Source organism: Thermobia domestica, chromosome 1 (genome assembly GCF_964235325.1).
Source record: "Thermobia domestica chromosome 1, izTheDome1.hap1.1, whole genome shotgun sequence".
Classification (NCBI taxonomy): Eukaryota; Metazoa; Arthropoda; class Insecta; order Zygentoma; family Lepismatidae; genus Thermobia; species Thermobia domestica.
In genome coordinates, this window is record NC_137454.1 from 272,309,791 (window position 1) to 272,327,907 (window position 18,117).

At 35.8% G+C, this 18,117-nt stretch overlaps 1 protein-coding gene across 5 annotated transcripts in view; it reads left to right on the forward strand.

Moving 5' to 3' along the window:
• LOC145661059 (uncharacterized) overlaps positions 1 to 13,321 on the forward strand; it is a 970,674-nt gene extending 957,353 nt beyond the window's left edge. For all 5 annotated transcript variants that reach the window (XR_014126881.1, XM_081726498.1, XM_081726502.1 and 2 more), the window contains one exon: positions 13,029 to 13,321. Coding sequence is in view for 4 of the 5 variants with exons in the window: in XM_081726498.1 (XP_081582624.1) it covers positions 13,029 to 13,081 (53 nt within the window). In the remaining variant the exon portion in view is untranslated. The remainder of the gene's footprint in view (positions 1 to 13,028) is intronic.
• Positions 13,322 to 18,117: the final 4,796 nt, after the last annotated feature.

Below are 18,117 nucleotides of genomic sequence, written 5' to 3' on the forward strand. Positions count from 1 at the left end.
TGAAAGCACTCTGCCTTTGCACAATCTTGCTACGCCTTCACCGAGCATATATTCCCGATTGTGGCGAGAGTACATGTAACAATTAATATGTACTTCCATAGCGCATAACAGACTACAAAGAGCTTCTACTTTGTTTCGTGTATCTATACCATTTCACCGAACACTTATTTTTATACACTAGAAAGTTATACCGTTAAATTTTGGTGATATATATGATACTGACGCCACAATTTCAGCAAAACATATACCGTAATTTAATCTGCGTAATCCCATGACTTTCAACAGAACCATTGCATGAATGATAAATGCACCAATACGTATATATGTTTGCTGTAATAATCTATAGAATAATTGATAATTATGTGAGTAACGAAAAATATGCTTTTGATTTGCGGCGGGTTCGAACATACTACCCTTGGATTGTAAACCACTATGCTACCAGTGTAGGCACGGTGGCAGTGTTGGCAACGGTGATTTCTGTTATATATGATATGGTTTCCAAACTTTAAGACGTGTATTCTAGAACGTTTCTGGCTAGTGCGTTCTAGACCTTCCCAAATGAAGTGTTTATGTTTGTGTGTTGTACTTTAAACAGATAACACAGGCACTGGCAACATTTTTAACTTACGGACATTTCACCTGCAAAATCTGTTCCAGTGAATTGTAGGTGATTTTCATCTGAAACAACCTGAACTGTTTACAGTGTATAGTTTAAGTGCGTATTTCGATACACGATTTGGAAATTGTGATCCATTTGTATTATTTTTCTCACCTACTAGTGGTAATGAACCTTTGCACCCAAATTTAAGTTTTGTAGTACGAGCTGTTTGCTTCAGGATTTTGTTTGGACATATTGTTTTTCAGATGGCCATATTTTGAACCGTTTAATAGTTTTCATACACGTCTAGTGTAATGTACTTGATAGTACAATTCGTTTTCCAGACACGAGTCGTTGACACATTGACATTTTGATCGGCCATATTGGGTTCAATACGTCAACGTCCGCGAAATTTCAAATCTATAGATGTGTAGTGTTCATACAGTACATATATCAATCTACACAACATGGGAAGTGGGTGAGAGGTTGCTTGCAAAAGTCGATTGGCATGACTTTCGGGTGGCCATATTGGATTTATCCTTTGCTGTCGGCCTGGCATATTTCACCAGTACTCTTCGTTGCCCACCTCTATCTAAATATATGCGGAGTTTCCGTATCGCCGATTCTTGGGAGAGAACCTTCATTTGTTAGACTTGGAATGTGATAAGACATTTCTTTCTCCCCAAAACACAAAAGGGTGTTTTTTTAAAATTGCATAATAAAATTTATTACATCGCACAGGCAACATTCATTTCGTTCCCACGTAAGACGGAATGAAACGTATCTGCAACACGTGTATCTGTACTGCGCGGCAAGAGAGTAGATTACAGAATTCAAAAGTAAAATTTATGCCTAAGTTATATTATTGAAGAAAGTGTTTCTTTCGTACTACTGTACAGAGCGGCACATTGTCAAGGATCTATTCTTTCTGTGCAACTTTAGGAGGAATTTATTGTGAAAGTAGAGAAGTTCGCAATAAGCCTGCAACAAGTAGAATTGCCGTGATTAATATATATTTGAGGATGCTGTCCCTAAATTTCTCCTGAAATTACTATATTTCTTGTAGACTTAAAAAACGAGCAGAAAGCCTCCAATACAATGATCATGAGTTCATTTCTTTATAGTGTTCCACACGAGACGAATAATAACGTGCTTCGTAAATTTTTGTAGAATTGTTGTATTCACGTAGATCTCTCTTTAAGGCGTTCTCGTATAATTTTGTAAGTTTATGTTCATATTAATAGGCATTCAGCCTTATGGCAGGTCCTTGGGCTAGTAAGGTTTCTTTCACTTAATTTTCAATTTCAGCTTGGAAATGTCTCTTCCATTCTTCTCTATTTTCAGCTTCCTCCTTTAACCCCCATTATTCTGTTCTATTATACAAATCATCGATCACTTGTGTTCTTCTGTCTATTCCTCGCTTTCCTTCTGTCTTCCATCCTTTCATGGCGGTGTGAAAAGGACACTTTCTTCGTAAGAAGTGTCCAATCCAATTGGCTGTTCTACAAAGAATGAGGTAGAAGTGTTCCCTTCTCTTCTATTCGCTTTAAAACATCTTCATTCGTTACTCTTTCTATCCATTTTATCTTCTCCATCTTTTTCCAACACTACATTTCGAAGGTCACTAAATATTTATTATCCAACTTCCGCATTGCCCGAGTCTGTGAATTAAAGTCCATTACCTCATATGTCTCACTTCACCAATTTCTTTTTCAGTCCAATATTAAGGCTGCTAGTTAAGAGTGATCTTTTCTTATTGAATACTTCTTTGGCTATGGCAATTCTCGACTTATCTGTTTAGTGCAGTGCGCTTCTTTCGTCAAAATACCTCTCAGATATTTTGAAATTATCGATGTCTTTCAAATACTCTTTGTCTAATCTCACCCGTAAGGACTTATTTCAACGGGATAATCTCATGTCTTTCGACTTTACGATGTAAATTTCCATTCCGTGTACAAATTTTAAATTGTGATTTTTCTTTATTTCATCTACAAGTTATCAGAAACCTTCGACGTCACCAAAAGTTCACGAAAGTGATATACACTAACTAAATCTAATTGAATCTGTAATCCGAAGGTTCAATGCCGCATTCACAAAACCTCCCTAGTGACTTCTGTCCAACTGAATCCATTTTCTAGTTTGTGTTCCAAATTCTTCGATATCCATCTCAATCTTGTCTTCCCTTCTGTGCTTCCGGTTGGACTTCCAGTTAAAACTTTGGTAAAGTTCCTACTTTCTTTCTTTCTAGCTACATGATCTGCCCACGTGGTCTCCTGTACTTGGTGATTTTAACAATGTTTGGTTAACGGTATAAACAATAAGCTGATATATATATCAAGACTGAAACCACACTTATTATTCGAGTAATTAGTGTAATGGCTTCTGCATCTTTCAACGTAGATAAATATTCTTCATTCTGTTCGAATCATACCTTTTGTAATGTATATCTGTTCTATGAGAATCGTGAAACATTAAAATAGTGTTTGAGTGGATTAGTTTTCCTCGCGAGAGTAAAAAGTTTATTGTTCCGTCTTGTGTCGAAGGTGAGACGAAAATTGTCATGTTTCTTGTCTCGAATTACAAAGTGTACTTTTTCATGTACATTTTCGTCTAGAAACACACGTTTTCTTACATAATCTACACAGAGTTCCTCAACAGTGGCTATCAGAAACAATCATTTCACAGACTTTAAGTTCATCACGATAGTACGACACGATGGCCGTAGATCCCACAAATGAGGAGATTTGGGGAGGAGGTCGTTATTTAATTGTTAAAATTTAAATCTAAAAACAGAAACTTGTGATGCATTAGAAACCAACTTTCAGACAAAACTATTGTAAACAAGAGCATTGTTTCTTAATATTTGTTTAAGTTACGCTAAAAGATTAAACTAGTTTTAACAACTTGCATGAAAATAGACGAATTTGTTGTTCTACAGAATCTTACTCCAGAAAAGAAAAAATACTTGCTAATTATAACATTTGTGTGTGTGTGTGTTTATACCCTTGCTACATAGCTTAATTAAACCTGTTGCTATTTTTCAAACAGAAATCCAACACATACGCAAATATTAAGTTAAATTTTTATTCAGGTGATCAGCATACTTGGTTTTCTTTCAGCAAGCATAATATAAACAATTATTTCCAACATCGTGTCATATTTATAAACAAAATAGTTAAAGAAAGCAGAAAGTTATCACAAATCATTAATGTTAAAACAAACAAATCAATCAGCAACTACATAAATACACATTAGTCTGTTGCATTTCTCTAAGGGTAGAGCCGACCGCGAAGCTAGCAATCTCCCTGACCAACTATAGAGACAGTGAGGTCCTACATGTATTCTCCTAAACAGTTTAACTTATACATGTGAGACAGTTACTAATATCATAATAGGAATCCTATTTCGAGTGGATAAATTTAACAAATAATATTCAATTTTTGGCCTAGCTCCTTTTCGAAAGTTTGAGTAATAACTTTAGGTGTACTTATGTGTCAGATCAAGAATCTCTGAGGTTTTCAAAGACAATAAAAAGAAAGCAATACCCACCTAATAATAACGAAATTCTGTGTATGAGAGGAAAGTCAAACCAGATATTTACGATATTCATAGCCAAATCAACCATTTTCACTTCTTTCAAACCTTTAGCACTCGGGCAATCTATTCACAGACCCCCAAACAGGTAACTTTTTGTTGCTAGCCACAAGTCCTGATGAGAAAAATATTTTAAAAAGTCTCAAAACGAGTACAAAAAATCTAATTGCACCAAATAGTTTTAAAAACATATCTAGAGTTATGTTACATTGTCTTAATTATTTAAAAATCATATAACACGTATATTATGTAATATTCCAAACAGATGTAAGATTACATGTCTATAGCCACATATACATAATAAGCATATGGCACATTCCGATATTATTAATATATCCACTTCAGAGTATCTTGTTTGGAAAGCTAGTTACGTTAATGCAATACCTCAGATTGCATCTCCCAAATTACGGTCATGTCATGCATAATAACTTACTCTGGTCCTCTGGTCACACACATTTTGCATCATACATGCAGTACACTAGTTAATATCTGTGCACACACACACACACACACACACACACACACAAAGACAACTTCAACAAAAATATAATTATTAAATAACATACATTATTATGATAAGCTATGCAAGAGCACTTTCAAACTTTCGCCGAGATGATTACAGAAGAAAGATCTCCAGTTCCTTACCAGAGGGTAGCGTTCCCAAAACTGATGCAACGTTCTCTCTTTGTACTGCAATACTGATGCGTTGTAGCAGAAAAGAGGTTGCTCTAGACTCTCCTGACTATGAATAAATGCGGTGACCGACTTCTTTTATAAAGCTAAGGCCTTCGGGACCCCATGAACCACCTGATTCGATAGCTATAGACATAAAATTATATTTGTCGAGTAAATTGCTGTACTTCTTGCGTTTTTCTGTTTCACAGCGAGCAGCCACGTTGCCAGCTTATGCTGAGGGAGAATGTAGATTTGAAGGGGCAAAAGTGTCGGAACATCCCCTTGCTTTTCCTTTCTTCCACGCTATTACGGTCTTACCATCTGGCCTCTTGCCGTCTGCACGACTTCATCCCAACGGTTCGCATATAGAAGGAACGCCTGCTGAAATTAGTACCCTCATGATAGTGTTGGTAACGCTGGAGTGTTGTGAATGTCTGCCCGCACTATTGGCACATGAGAGTCCATGAAGGCCCTTCTTGTTTACGACACTTCTACAAGCAGGACATCTCTGTTGCTCGCAAACATGTGCTCCCAAACGCAGTGCACTGGCAATTCGAAAACAGTCATTGGGAAGATGTAAACCTAAAGCAGGTGACGCGATCGCATGGTGCTAAGCACCTGCTTCTGGAGATGATGTAGCTAGGAGTCTAGCCTTATCTTTTGGGTTATCGCATGACTGAAGTAGAGCTGAAAAGTTATGATATATACGAGGATCGTCCCAAGAGGATTGTAGTCCTCTCTTATCAAGGTCAGGGGGATCTGATCTATAGGTGACCAGTTAGCAATGCTAACCTTGGCATCCGAATCCGATACTTGGCTAACATCTTGTTGGAGAATGGTCTCGATGAATGGCTTAGCGCCATAGAATGAAGACAGAAAAGATGAAATAGCCAGGTCCATGGTGCGGCAAATGCCGAGAGCTCCGTGGTTAACAGGGAGGGACGCCTGAAACGAAGAGTTATTGTTGAGGGAACAATTCAGGATAGATTCTAGACGGGTTTTCAAGGTTTTGTCATAGAATTCCAGATCAGCATCCCGTCAAGAAGGAGCACAGCGAAGAAAGTATAACAGCCTTGGCATGGAAAATCAGGCACGTAGTAGGTAAAAGGCAGAATGAGCTGAAATCAAGGAAAGACTTGTAAAGAAGAATTCTAATTTAGAAATTTTATCTTTTAATATTGTTCGTCTTGTCTCATTAGATAATGCTGCTCCTACTAAACTGGCGTCATCTGTCGAAATTCTTTGAATCCCAGTCGCGGCTTCGTCAAACCGCTGGAACAGGTTATTAGACTGCTCATTGGAGACTCCGAGAAAGCTGACCCCACATTTGGAGAAATTCATTTGCAATCCTATCTCCTTAGCCCGTCTACGGATCATTTCTAACGTCTCTAGTACTGTACCCTTGTCTCCAGCTATAGTCCCGTCATGCAAATAGCATTTGTTCAGTTCCGTATTGATAATGTTAACTATGAATTGTAAAGTTAGTGCGAACAAGCCAGGGTCAGGAGGGTCGCCTTGTTGTACGCCACGCTGAGAGAGGATTATTTCATCTCCTAAGTATAAGTTACCCGGTTGCAAGTAGCACTGATGGACGTATCGATCAATGGATGGATATTGTAAAAAACTAATATCAATTTCGGAATCTACTGGACTCCGGCGCGAGTACTGGTGTCAGAAAAAAGGGCGCGAGTACTTACAGGTTAAGGATGAAACACAGAAGTAAGTAAGTAATAATTAAACTAAATCTATTTTGATTCACACTGGAACTTACACTTTACATATATACCATGATAATTTTGCTTGTAATTTAGAACTAATTTCAACTATTTTATTAGGAGATGTGTTCTTACGGTCTCAAAACAGTGTGCAAGATATTCTCAAAATCTGATTCTGAATCAGAGTCATGAACTTCGAAACTATTATCAGTGGCAATACTACTGAATGCACGAGTTCTTTTTACCGTAGTTTCGTCCTTGGAATGTATGTTCGTCTTCCTTGCGTGTTACTTAATGTGGGGTTTCTCTCAACAGAACCAAACACTTAAATTAAGCTACAATTTCACTCTTCTTTTCGTCTACTATCTTGAACGTTCCCAGATTTAGTTGCCCATTCCAGTGTGGTCTTTGGTCATCGTGATTTTAAAAATGGATGAACAGTGGAATTATCTAGTTCTTCTCATCAGTAATTCTTCATTAAAAATTTATACGGTCACTTTTTCTTTTGATTCAATTATAAATTATGCTTAAGAACTTGGGGTCACTGTGCCTTAAAACTGCTGTACGTTCTTTGATGAAGGTTGATTTCCACAAATTACCATTTTCCGTGTGTTTCGCGAATGCTTTCGGGCCTACCAAATCCTACAATTCATTTAATTACAAAAGGATCAAAAACCAGTCAGAAAGTCGGCTATTGTAATATGTTCAATTTGGAAGTTTAATTCACATAGAATTTCATGCAATATCCATATTAAAGTATTGTTTTAAATTATTTAAAAGTCATTAAGTGACCGAATATCCTTGAAAACATCAAATACCTTGAGTAACTAATCTCGAGTAGTAACGAGATATAGTTTTCACTACTCTCGTAAGTTATATTCCATTTATAATTTCCATTAATCATTTTTTTGTTTATCAGCTTCTGAAATATTTTAATAACAAAGCAACATGTGTTACGTCACATATAAAAATCATCATCACTTGACTGTCATCATTTCTTTCAGACAGCCCCGCGATCTCTTTGCTATTTCAATCTTTGTGAATAATAAACTTCTTATGAAAACCAGGTGGTTTTAATAAAACTTACATGATCGGAAAATTTCTAATTTGACTAAAGTGGTTTGATATTTTTTTCTAGATCCAAACCTACTCAGATTTTGAACTCACTAAGACTCATTATTATCTCTTACAAAAATTTCCCGTTGAAACTGAAATTATTAAGAATTTCGAATAATCCGTGTCGATTTTGGGGACTGTAATGTTCTGAATTGTCTATGCATACTCCTGATTGATGTACATGTGGCTCTTTGCCATTATAAGCCAAATAATGTATATATGTTAGAACATAAGGTTCTTCTTCGGAGATATTGTAATATTATTACTCTGCAAGACTTTTTCTGTTGTTAGCGTGCGTTGTCCGATACTATGCGAAGTAATGAAAATACCTTCAAAAGACATTCCTACTCATCATTAACAGTTTGGAGTTCTAGTACGTATTTTTATGTACTAAAGTGGTGTTTTCACTATTTGGTTAAAAACAGACCAATAAATCGTTTTACTTCCAGATTTTTTATTTGTTCAAGTCTAGAGGCATTGTAGAACACGTTACATATAGTTTCACGCCTACTGCTTCGAGACATAGCAAATGATGACGACATAACTTTAAAAAGAAATATTTTTTGTTAGGCCTATTTTCATTATTTTTGGCGGGCTTATCTTTGCACGTAGAAGATGAAATTTGGCACATTCAGTCCACCCAGTAGTATTTATTGATTTCTTTCAGATCTCTGCGCTAGCACAGAGGGGGTCGAGATGGGCAAAAACGTAAGAAATTGATATTTTAAACCAAAAATCCCTTTTCAGCGATTTTACTGCCTCAGATACATGATGGAAACATGTGAATGGTGTCGTTTGAAAACCAGCTTTATTCTGAAGAGAATGATGAGCGAACTATGACCCTAGGATAATTAGGAATGTCTCAGGAAATTTTTACCCAAGATCCTATTTTATACGGGAATCTGGGGTATTGTGGATATTGTGGGTAAACATTTAGTGTACTGAGTAGTATTTATCAGATTTTTTCAGGTCTCTACGTTAACACAGGGGAGTCAAGAGGGGGACAATATTAAAAAGGGATATTTTATCCAAAAAATCCCTTTATTCGCGAGTTTCCCGCCTTAGATACGCGATGGAAACATGTGAATGTACCGTTTGAAAGGCAGTTCTATTCTTAAGAGAATGATGTGAAGAAATGATACTAGGATAAAAAGGGATGTGAGAAATTTTTTATCTGAGACCCTGAAAGAAGAATTTGGTTAGGCCTATATTTATTATTTAATGGCAGGCTTACTTTCACACCTAGAAGGTTGAAATTTTACACAAACATTAACTCTACCGTGCAATATTTATCAGAATTTTTCGTATCCTTGCGTTAACACAAGGGTATCAAGAGGGGCAAAAAGTTTAAGAAAGGGATATTTTAACCTAAAACTCCCTTTTTTTACGATTTTGCCGTCTCAGAAACATGATGGAAGCATGTAAATAGTACTGTTTGAAAGACAGTTTTATTCTGAAGAGAATGATGGGAAAACAATGGTCCTAGGATAAATAGGGACGTCTCTTGAAATTTTTTACCTTATGTCAGGATCTTTTGCGGTAATGTGTGGCATTGAGTGGATGATTAATAAATATTTTCCCGCCCTTACTATTCAAGATAGAAGCTTAACATTTTGTACACACACTTTGTACTTTTCAGTTGACTTTTAGGTCTCGGCGTTAGCACGGAGAGTCCAAACGGGCTCAAGATTCTAAAAATGAAATACAGAGAAAAATTACGATTTCTCTCAAAATTTCACGCCTCAAGGTCATGATAAGAAAATATAAATGGCACCATTTGAAAGGTTGCTCTGTTAGAAAAAAACGAGGTATGAAACATGATCCTACGATAAATAGGGATGATGCCGTAATCGCTTAACTGAAATTATATAATTAAAAGGGTTAACCAAATCTCCAACACATCATAACTGTGGCCAGAATTTACTATTACTCTTATTTGCTACCAGTCTTAGATTTAATACGTACACTGATGATATTATGGAAACATCCTTCTAGGATTTACTATTGTTTCTACTTCTCCAGAGTACTTATTGAGGTAGCGTTGGTTAAACATCTTGCGATCACCTTTAGTAATTACTTGCTTCACAGTTTAATAGCTGAAAAACGACTCTAGACTAGGTGAGGAATAAAAATCCTTAAAAAATAAATGGTTTGCCTTGCAGAAATTGCCCGCTATCCGAAATTATCATTCTTGTTCTTGATATGCAAGTAAATATTACCATAATGATCACTTCTATTAATATTTTTTGTACAATTTCTATTATTTGTTCAAATATTTGCTCCATAATTTTCGAAATTCAGAATGACATTTCTTTCAAATGCTTCTTTTCCATGTGGACAAACTTTCTGCAAATCTTTTTAAAAGCGTATCGTACCAGAAATAACATTTTCGTATTGACTTTTAACCGTGTCAAGAAAATTAAATAAACTCGGGTTCAAACTTGCCTCGAGATTCGTCTTCGCGACAAATAGTTGTTCACGTGATGATAATTAGGTAAGTTTTCCCTTCTCCCATGCGATGTTCATTCCGGATACCTCAAGCATTAATGTCAATTATATAATTCTTATTGCTATTAATTACTTTATTCGTGTTTGTGCGTGTTCAAAGTTTACACCACATGCTTCAGACTCGCTATTATTTTCCACTTTCATAGAAGAACTAAAAGATTTCATCACTTAATCTTTCAACTTGCTGTCGACTCAACAAATTTTCAGCTTCAAGCAATTTCTCTCCTTTATCTCTTCTTCACACTGGAATTAAATAAAGTTCCCTTAACAACATTCGAATGGTTTAAATTAGATTCTCTGAAGAACATCAGTACACGCACTGAAAGACTACCTGTTCTGCATTTCTATAATAGCCATTCCAGCTACCATACGATTTCTGGACCTACCAACACACTTAAATATTCTTTGAACATATATCCTACAATTAATAAATATTTTATAGCTGGTTTCCCTTGCCATCAGGCAATATTGAATTATTGTTTGAGTAATCTAGATTTAGTGGAACACTGAGAAAATGAGTACACATCACTCATATCTAAATATATGACGCCGGGCCCTTAAAAAACACCTTTTCGAAATCCCCGACAAGATTCAATTTAATAATACCTTCTTGTTCTCTGAATATATATCCAACAATTAATAAATATTTTATAGCTGCTTTCCCTTGCCATCATGCAACATTAAATTATTGTTTGAGTAATCGGGAATTAGCGGAACACCGAGAAAAGGAGTACACATCACTCATATCTAAATATATGACGCGCGCCGTGAAGAAAACACCTTTTCGAAATCCCGGAGTTCTTGTTCGTATAAAAACGAATAATGATGGCGCTTATCACATGAACCGATTTCACACAATTATCTGATCCGCAACATCCATCACGAACTACTAAATTGAACAAATTGTCATATATAGATCAATTAAATAGTTCAACAAAAGATGCCTAATTCTCATTCTCCATATACCGAAATCACAAATTTCTCTCACGAACATAATTTTCGAAAATCGATTAATCAACGAATATGTTTAAAAAGGAAATATTACTTAAATGAATTTATGTTGAATAAATAATATCTGCAAACTCCCAGCTTTCAACTTAAAGGACGCTCTGGTAATACAAGACAGTATGACTTCAGAAGCATTATGTATTACTTTAAACTCAAAACATTCAACGGACTTTCTGAAACATTCAACGACTTTCAGTCGAATTATTCATCAATAAGAATCAGATACTAGAATTTGAATATAACTGAATATCGAAAATCCATTTCCTATTAACCATATCGATACCTAGATACCATATCGAAAACTCGCGCAAGAAAACAACAATTACGATGGGAAAGAAGACATTCCTATTCTAATGATGGAAAACGTTTCGCTTTAATCAATGTATCTAAAACCACAACTACAGAAGTTGATCCAACCTTACATATAAACATCACACGTTAGGAAAGAAAAATAAGCATTCCAACGAATTCATCTGTTTTCCATCTAGTTTCCTTTAGGCATACATAGCATCATCTGACTCCCTTTTTGCACCATAATTTCTGTCTTGGTTAGAATCGTGTACACCGTAGATATAAGAATCAGCCAGTACTCAAGGAAATTATCTCAAGTTTATTCACATTGAAATACATGGGAAAATATTTTATTTCTCTGTCATTTTTCTTCTCTATCACTTTAAAAAACGAAATATATATATATATAATGTAACTGGCCTACTTTATATACAATTCATTTGCTACTGCTTATGGTTTTATCTTTTCGTTCATTTTTTCAAAACTCGGAGTTACTTGTTTCGTCCGATGTGTAAACAAAAGTTACTACTCAAACTTTCCGAAATAACTTCACATACAAACGAACATTATATAATATTTTTTTCACTCGGATAATGTTTTCTATTATATTATTGGTAATTGCCGCCAGGTAATATTTCAAGCACGGAGTACAGTTACAAAGTAGCACTCGTTCACGAAAAGCAACTCCGGAAAAAAACCACCTACCCCTATACTATCAGAAATTTAACTGAGGCATCCGAACGATGCATGGCGGAAGTATTTCCACTAACACAAGGCCTCTTCAATGCAATCAATCGAGAGCCTTATAACCAGATTTAATAAGTGCTTCGGTTACTTTTCAGGTTCTATACACTAAATATGACAGTGTTTATACAACTAAAATAATACATTGATTAGTATTTATAAAGGTCTTCATGCTAAAACAGAAACAATAACTATTCAAATTTACGAGTAGAATCATTTAAATTTTCTTTTTCCTTATTACTCTTCTATATAATGGACTACTTCTTTCTAAACAAGAAACGGATTCATTACATGAGACCTAGGACTAAATTAAGAAATGCAATATTATTTTACAGTCCGGAGCTTTGAGTCAGTTCTCTTAAGTTATGCCGATTTCCCAACTTCATTACCTCATTTTGCTTATAGGAGTCTCTAGGCATCGTTACTAGGATATAATCAATCGATCTTGTTTTTGTATTCATTGAGTATATTGAATTGAATTGATTTTTTGTGTTTTGGGGAACATCATTCAGGTATTAATTTGTACCGGCCCCAGATAAAATAATAACTCATTATTAACCAAACTCAAAAAATGTAGTATTTATAGGAAAAATACTTATTTTTACATTATATGTCAACTACATATAAATATAATCAATATATACATTATATGCGCATTTTTTGCACGCAAATGCAGTTTACCATATTTGCGATTAGTTGTTTATTTTACAAACACATTTACCTTAGTACTAGTACGCGATTGATATTAAATAAGTTAATGTTTATGTTTTTCTTTCCAGCTTTTATGTTCTATTTAGTAAGCATTGTCGTAAGTTACTACAATCAATTGTAAAGAAGAGCCAAAGGCCAAGTTACTTTAAGGAACATATTTGAGAAGTATCTGAGCAAAACAACATGGCGAAAAGAAAGATCTGAACAAAGAAACTCCTAAATCAAGTTCTCCAATTTACATGTTTCACCTTCTTTGTTTAAATATCTGTAATTTAAAGTCTTAAAGAACCACATCATGCATTTTTGGAAGTACCGGAAATAAAATATTTAAAAAATGTTATCCATTTTCTACTAGTTTTAAATAAACACATTTTTATATCTAATTCTGATTTATTTTAAATATGAGGTTGTTAAATAATACGTAAGTTTTAGATAAGGGGAAAACTTGTATACCAATATACGCTTCCCCTAATAATTATTGTCTAGCAATACAAAACTTGGTATCCATATTTCTTCTTTCTTATACTATTTTTTGAAATACATTTGCGTTGTGTGCTTTTGTTGTTTTGTGATTGCGAAACATGGTCGCTTACTCTGAAGGAAGAACATAGACTGAAAGTATTTGAGAACAAGATCCTGAGACGAATATTCGGACACAAGAGGAACAGGAATGCGGACTGGCGGAAACTTCATAACGAGGAACTACATAATTTATACGGTTTACCCAACGTTGTTAGGGTCGTCAAGTATAGGAGGCTTAGGTGGGCGGGTCATGTAGCTAGAATAGAAGAAAGTACAAACGCTTTCTAAGTCTTGACTGGAAGACCAATCGGAAAACGACTATTAGGAAGACCTAGGCGCAGATGGGAGGACAATATAAAGATGGATCTCGCAGAGATTGGAATACAAAGTAGAAACTGGATGCAATTAGCTAAGGATAGAAGTCAGTGGAGAGCTTTTGTGAACGAGGCATTGAAGTTCCGGGTTACATAGGCCATAGATTTAGTTAGTTAGTTAGTTGTGTGCTTTTACACGAGGCCAATCCGTTGTGTGCTTTTACACGAGGCCAATCCACAGGGGTCCAAAATTGATGGGAGGGATTTCTGGAGGGAATTTTCCCGACACTCTCCCAACTTTCGGTGTTCAAGCACGTTATGGGCCCCAATACATAGCACCTTTGGAAAGCTGAAGAAAATAAACTATATACTATAAATTTCAACGGACAGTGTTGATGCAATAGGTATTTTACTGCGAGTCTATGAATTTCTTTATACTAACAGGGTTAATGGGCCCCAGGAACTTACTCCGTTGTCGATGGCACCTATTTTTTTGTGCATGAACATCTCTTTGTCATGTTTATCGAAAGGATTGTTTGATTCGGATGTCAGGATGCCAGGTTCATGTCCTTTCCTTGTTAGCATCTGTACATTTATTTATATTATGAAGAATAGTTTTTGGTTCGTATGTGGATAGGGAGGATGTTAGTGCTAGCAGAGTAATTGTGGAAATTACAACCATCGCATAGTAACACCCCATTCTCATGGCACCATGCTACCTCCAGAATACCTAGAGTACAAGGCAGGATCTAGCTATATTTTCGTTTGTACAGTACCATATACTAATATAGTAACATCCTGTATTTATTTTTAATCCTAACTTCTATCAAAACCATATAATTATTCCGTTCTTTTCATTATCCTAATAAGGACAGAGATCAAAGAAAGGAGAGACCCTTCATCGTTTAGTTAACGATGGTGCAAGTTGCGTGAACGATACGTAAAATTTATAATGGCTTGGAAACTTTCGTTTTACCGAGATAACAGGAGCATCTGTATCCCAATTAATATCCCAATTCCAACATTTCGGCCTCAAAGCTACTTCCCCAGTTTTTTAACACTTTCTGTCTCACCCTTCCCAATCATTCCGACGAAACAAATTTTTTATTGATATCACTTGGATAGATCATTTATTATTTCACTGATCATCGTTGATCGTAAAACTATTGCATAATCTGTAACTTTATAAAAAAAATTGATGAAACTTTCAATACATTAACAATTAAGAGAGAATATCAATAGCAATTATAAGACCTTTCATTAATTTAGTATCAAATGGCTTCTAAATGTTCGTTGCATAAACAAAGATAATTACATGTAACTAAAACATATCGTTCATAGCGTAATAAAACTGGCAAAAGTGAAATAAACGGAAGAGAAATTCATATATTTGGTTCCATATTAAAAAATTAAATCTTTGAGTTTTACGTTCCACAGTTATGCCGGTTAGGCTAAAGGGGACTGTGATGATGAGTAATGAATGAAATGGTGGAATGAAGAAAGTGGGAGGAAATGGGAGAACCCCGAGAAAACCTACGCACACGGTGTTTGTTTAACAAAAACTACAAATTATACAACATAACTACTGATCAGAAAAGCGCCCCAAGTTATGAGGGGGAAACAAAAAATCCATAATAAGAAGAAACATTTTGACATTTGACATGCGCACCGTACATAAACAATTTGTATTGGTATTCTGAATAATCTACATGAGTAACCAGATAGTACACCGTATAAGCACACAACCAGAGCATCGAAATTTGTTTAGGCTGCGGCATATAGCAGAAATCAGGTAGGCGTAATAAAGTATCTGGGAATGCTTGAATTCTACAGTGGCATATATATCCTAACATGGCCCGTAATAAATGCCATATTGGTAAAAAGCTTAGAACACGTCGTGAGACGGTGTTGAGAATCATCTTCCTGTCCACAAGAGTGACATACGTTGTTTGCAAGTAAGTTAATGCGTACTAACCGAGCAGGTGTAACAAGAAGATCATGTACGACTTTATACCACTCAATGCGTATATATTGTGGTATGAGAGGACTATTTATATTTTTCCAACTTTGCGTCCAGCAAGAGGTGGGACTTATTCTTTCGACACGAGAGACTGTGGTATTGTCAGAAAGTAACCTTGTATTGTACAAGTTTTTTGGAAGCTCTCGAGAAGAAAGAGTTGGATCTCGTTGTAAATAACTGCCCTGCAATAACAGTTCTTTTAAATAAGAGACAGATGGGAGTAAGCTACCTATATTTAACGGTGCAAGTATACCGACTCTTTCATACCAGAATAAGGCCCACTCTTTAGTGAAGGAAGAAGATTCCTGATACACTTTACAATACCATTTCGTGAAATACAAAACATAACACTTTAAACGGATATTGATCAAATTAAGACCTCCACTCTCCTTCCTTTTACACAATATTGAATAAGGCACACGAAAGAGTTGCCCTTGTCAAATATACCAAAGACTCAAAGATTGAATTTGACGGAGACTATCCTTCGGAGCAGGCAAAATTTGGGCAACATGCCATAATTTTGCATAAATATAGCTATGACAAATCCAGATTCGTTGTTCCAAATTAAATGGTCTAAAACGAATATCCTGACAAAGTAACTTTATGTTAGTGACCATTCTCTTCCAATTAGAAATAATTATTGAGGAAACATTTGGTTGTTAGACTATACCTAAGATAGAGACTTGCGACACAACAGATATAGCAGTCAGGAGATAAGTCGGAGTTGTAACACTAAACTGTAAAAATTTACATTTATGCATATTTAGACTAGCTCCAGCAGATGTTCTAAAATGAGCCATAACTTGCATAACTTGTTGATAATCCTCTTTTGAACAGATAATGACGACACTAATGTCATCTGCATAAGATCGCAATGCAAGTTTAGTGCCGTTTAGTAAGCTGGCGATCTAATTCCGTAATAAGAGGCAGGAGATATATACTAAACAACACTGACGACAAGGGATCTCCTTGGCGTATGGACTTACGAATTGGGAATGCTGGTGTCAAGAAACCATTGACTTGGAGTCTAGAAGCTGCATGTAAAAACAGGGTTTCTATTTGTTGAATGAATTTATGAGGTAACCCTATGTGTTGCTAACATGAAATAAATAGGAATGTCTCACATTATCAAAAGCTTGACAGAGGTCTAAACTCAGTAAACCACCCATAGTACCAGTGGTATCGAACCAAGCAACTGTGTCGCGAACACAGAACATCTAACATTTTGTTACCAATACTAAAGGCACTTTGGGCGCCATCAATAGATCAGGCATGAAAGGATGCAATCTGCGAGCAAGACATTTCGCAATAATTTTGTAATCACAGTTGAGTAATGTAATAGGGCGGTAATCACTCAAGACCTGGGGTTTATCTTTTTTCGGTATTAAAACAATGACCCCCGTAGCAAATGTGGTAGACACCTGACCCGTCTCTAGAATATAATGAGCGACTTCAAGAAAGTCCGAGGCAATAATATCCCAATAACATTGATACAAAGTATACGGAATTCCGTTAACTCCTGGACTACTCAATGTGCTAGAAGACTGAACTACTTGGTGGATTTCTTCCATTGTATATGATTGAGTGAAGAGGTGTGTTTCAGAGGGAGGAAAATTAACTTGCGGCAGAGGAAATGTCGGATCAGACTGACTAGGATCAGGTATGTCGTTATAATTTATTTTGGTATTCGGAGAGAATATAAGCCGCTATATCAGGTTGCTTCTGGAGGACATTCGCATCCCCTGTATGAAGAGAAGGAATACTGAGACGTTCTCGTCGGCGAGTTTCTTTTATATGTTGGTACATGGATAACCTTTCGTGTGGAATCGTCAGAGGATCACGCCTTATTGCCACAAACCGTTCTAAGTTTTTGCGTTGCAAAGTTTAAAACTTTTGCTTTAAAAAAATGCAATCTTTGATGTTGATCTGGAAGATCATTCCTGTGACTCAATTCTTGGAGACATTTGTGATAAAATTGCGAAGTATGTGTAGTCTGTATAGCCTGATCTTGTGCGATGCGCATAAAGAAGGTTTTGATATTGGGTTTAACCATTTTCTCCCACCAATTGAGAATAGAGTTGAAGTGGGGCATACGTTCACACCATTTAATTCAACAGTTTCGAAAGGTTTATTTAACTTCAGGTAAAACTAACAAAGAAGAGTTTAATTTCCAATAAGATTTACCCATTAACTTTCGTGGTACATCATAACGCATCCATATTTGTACTGCAAAATGAGCGGAGAAAGAATTACCACGCACATCATACATCACTTGTGGTGTACACAACCTATCACTAAAAT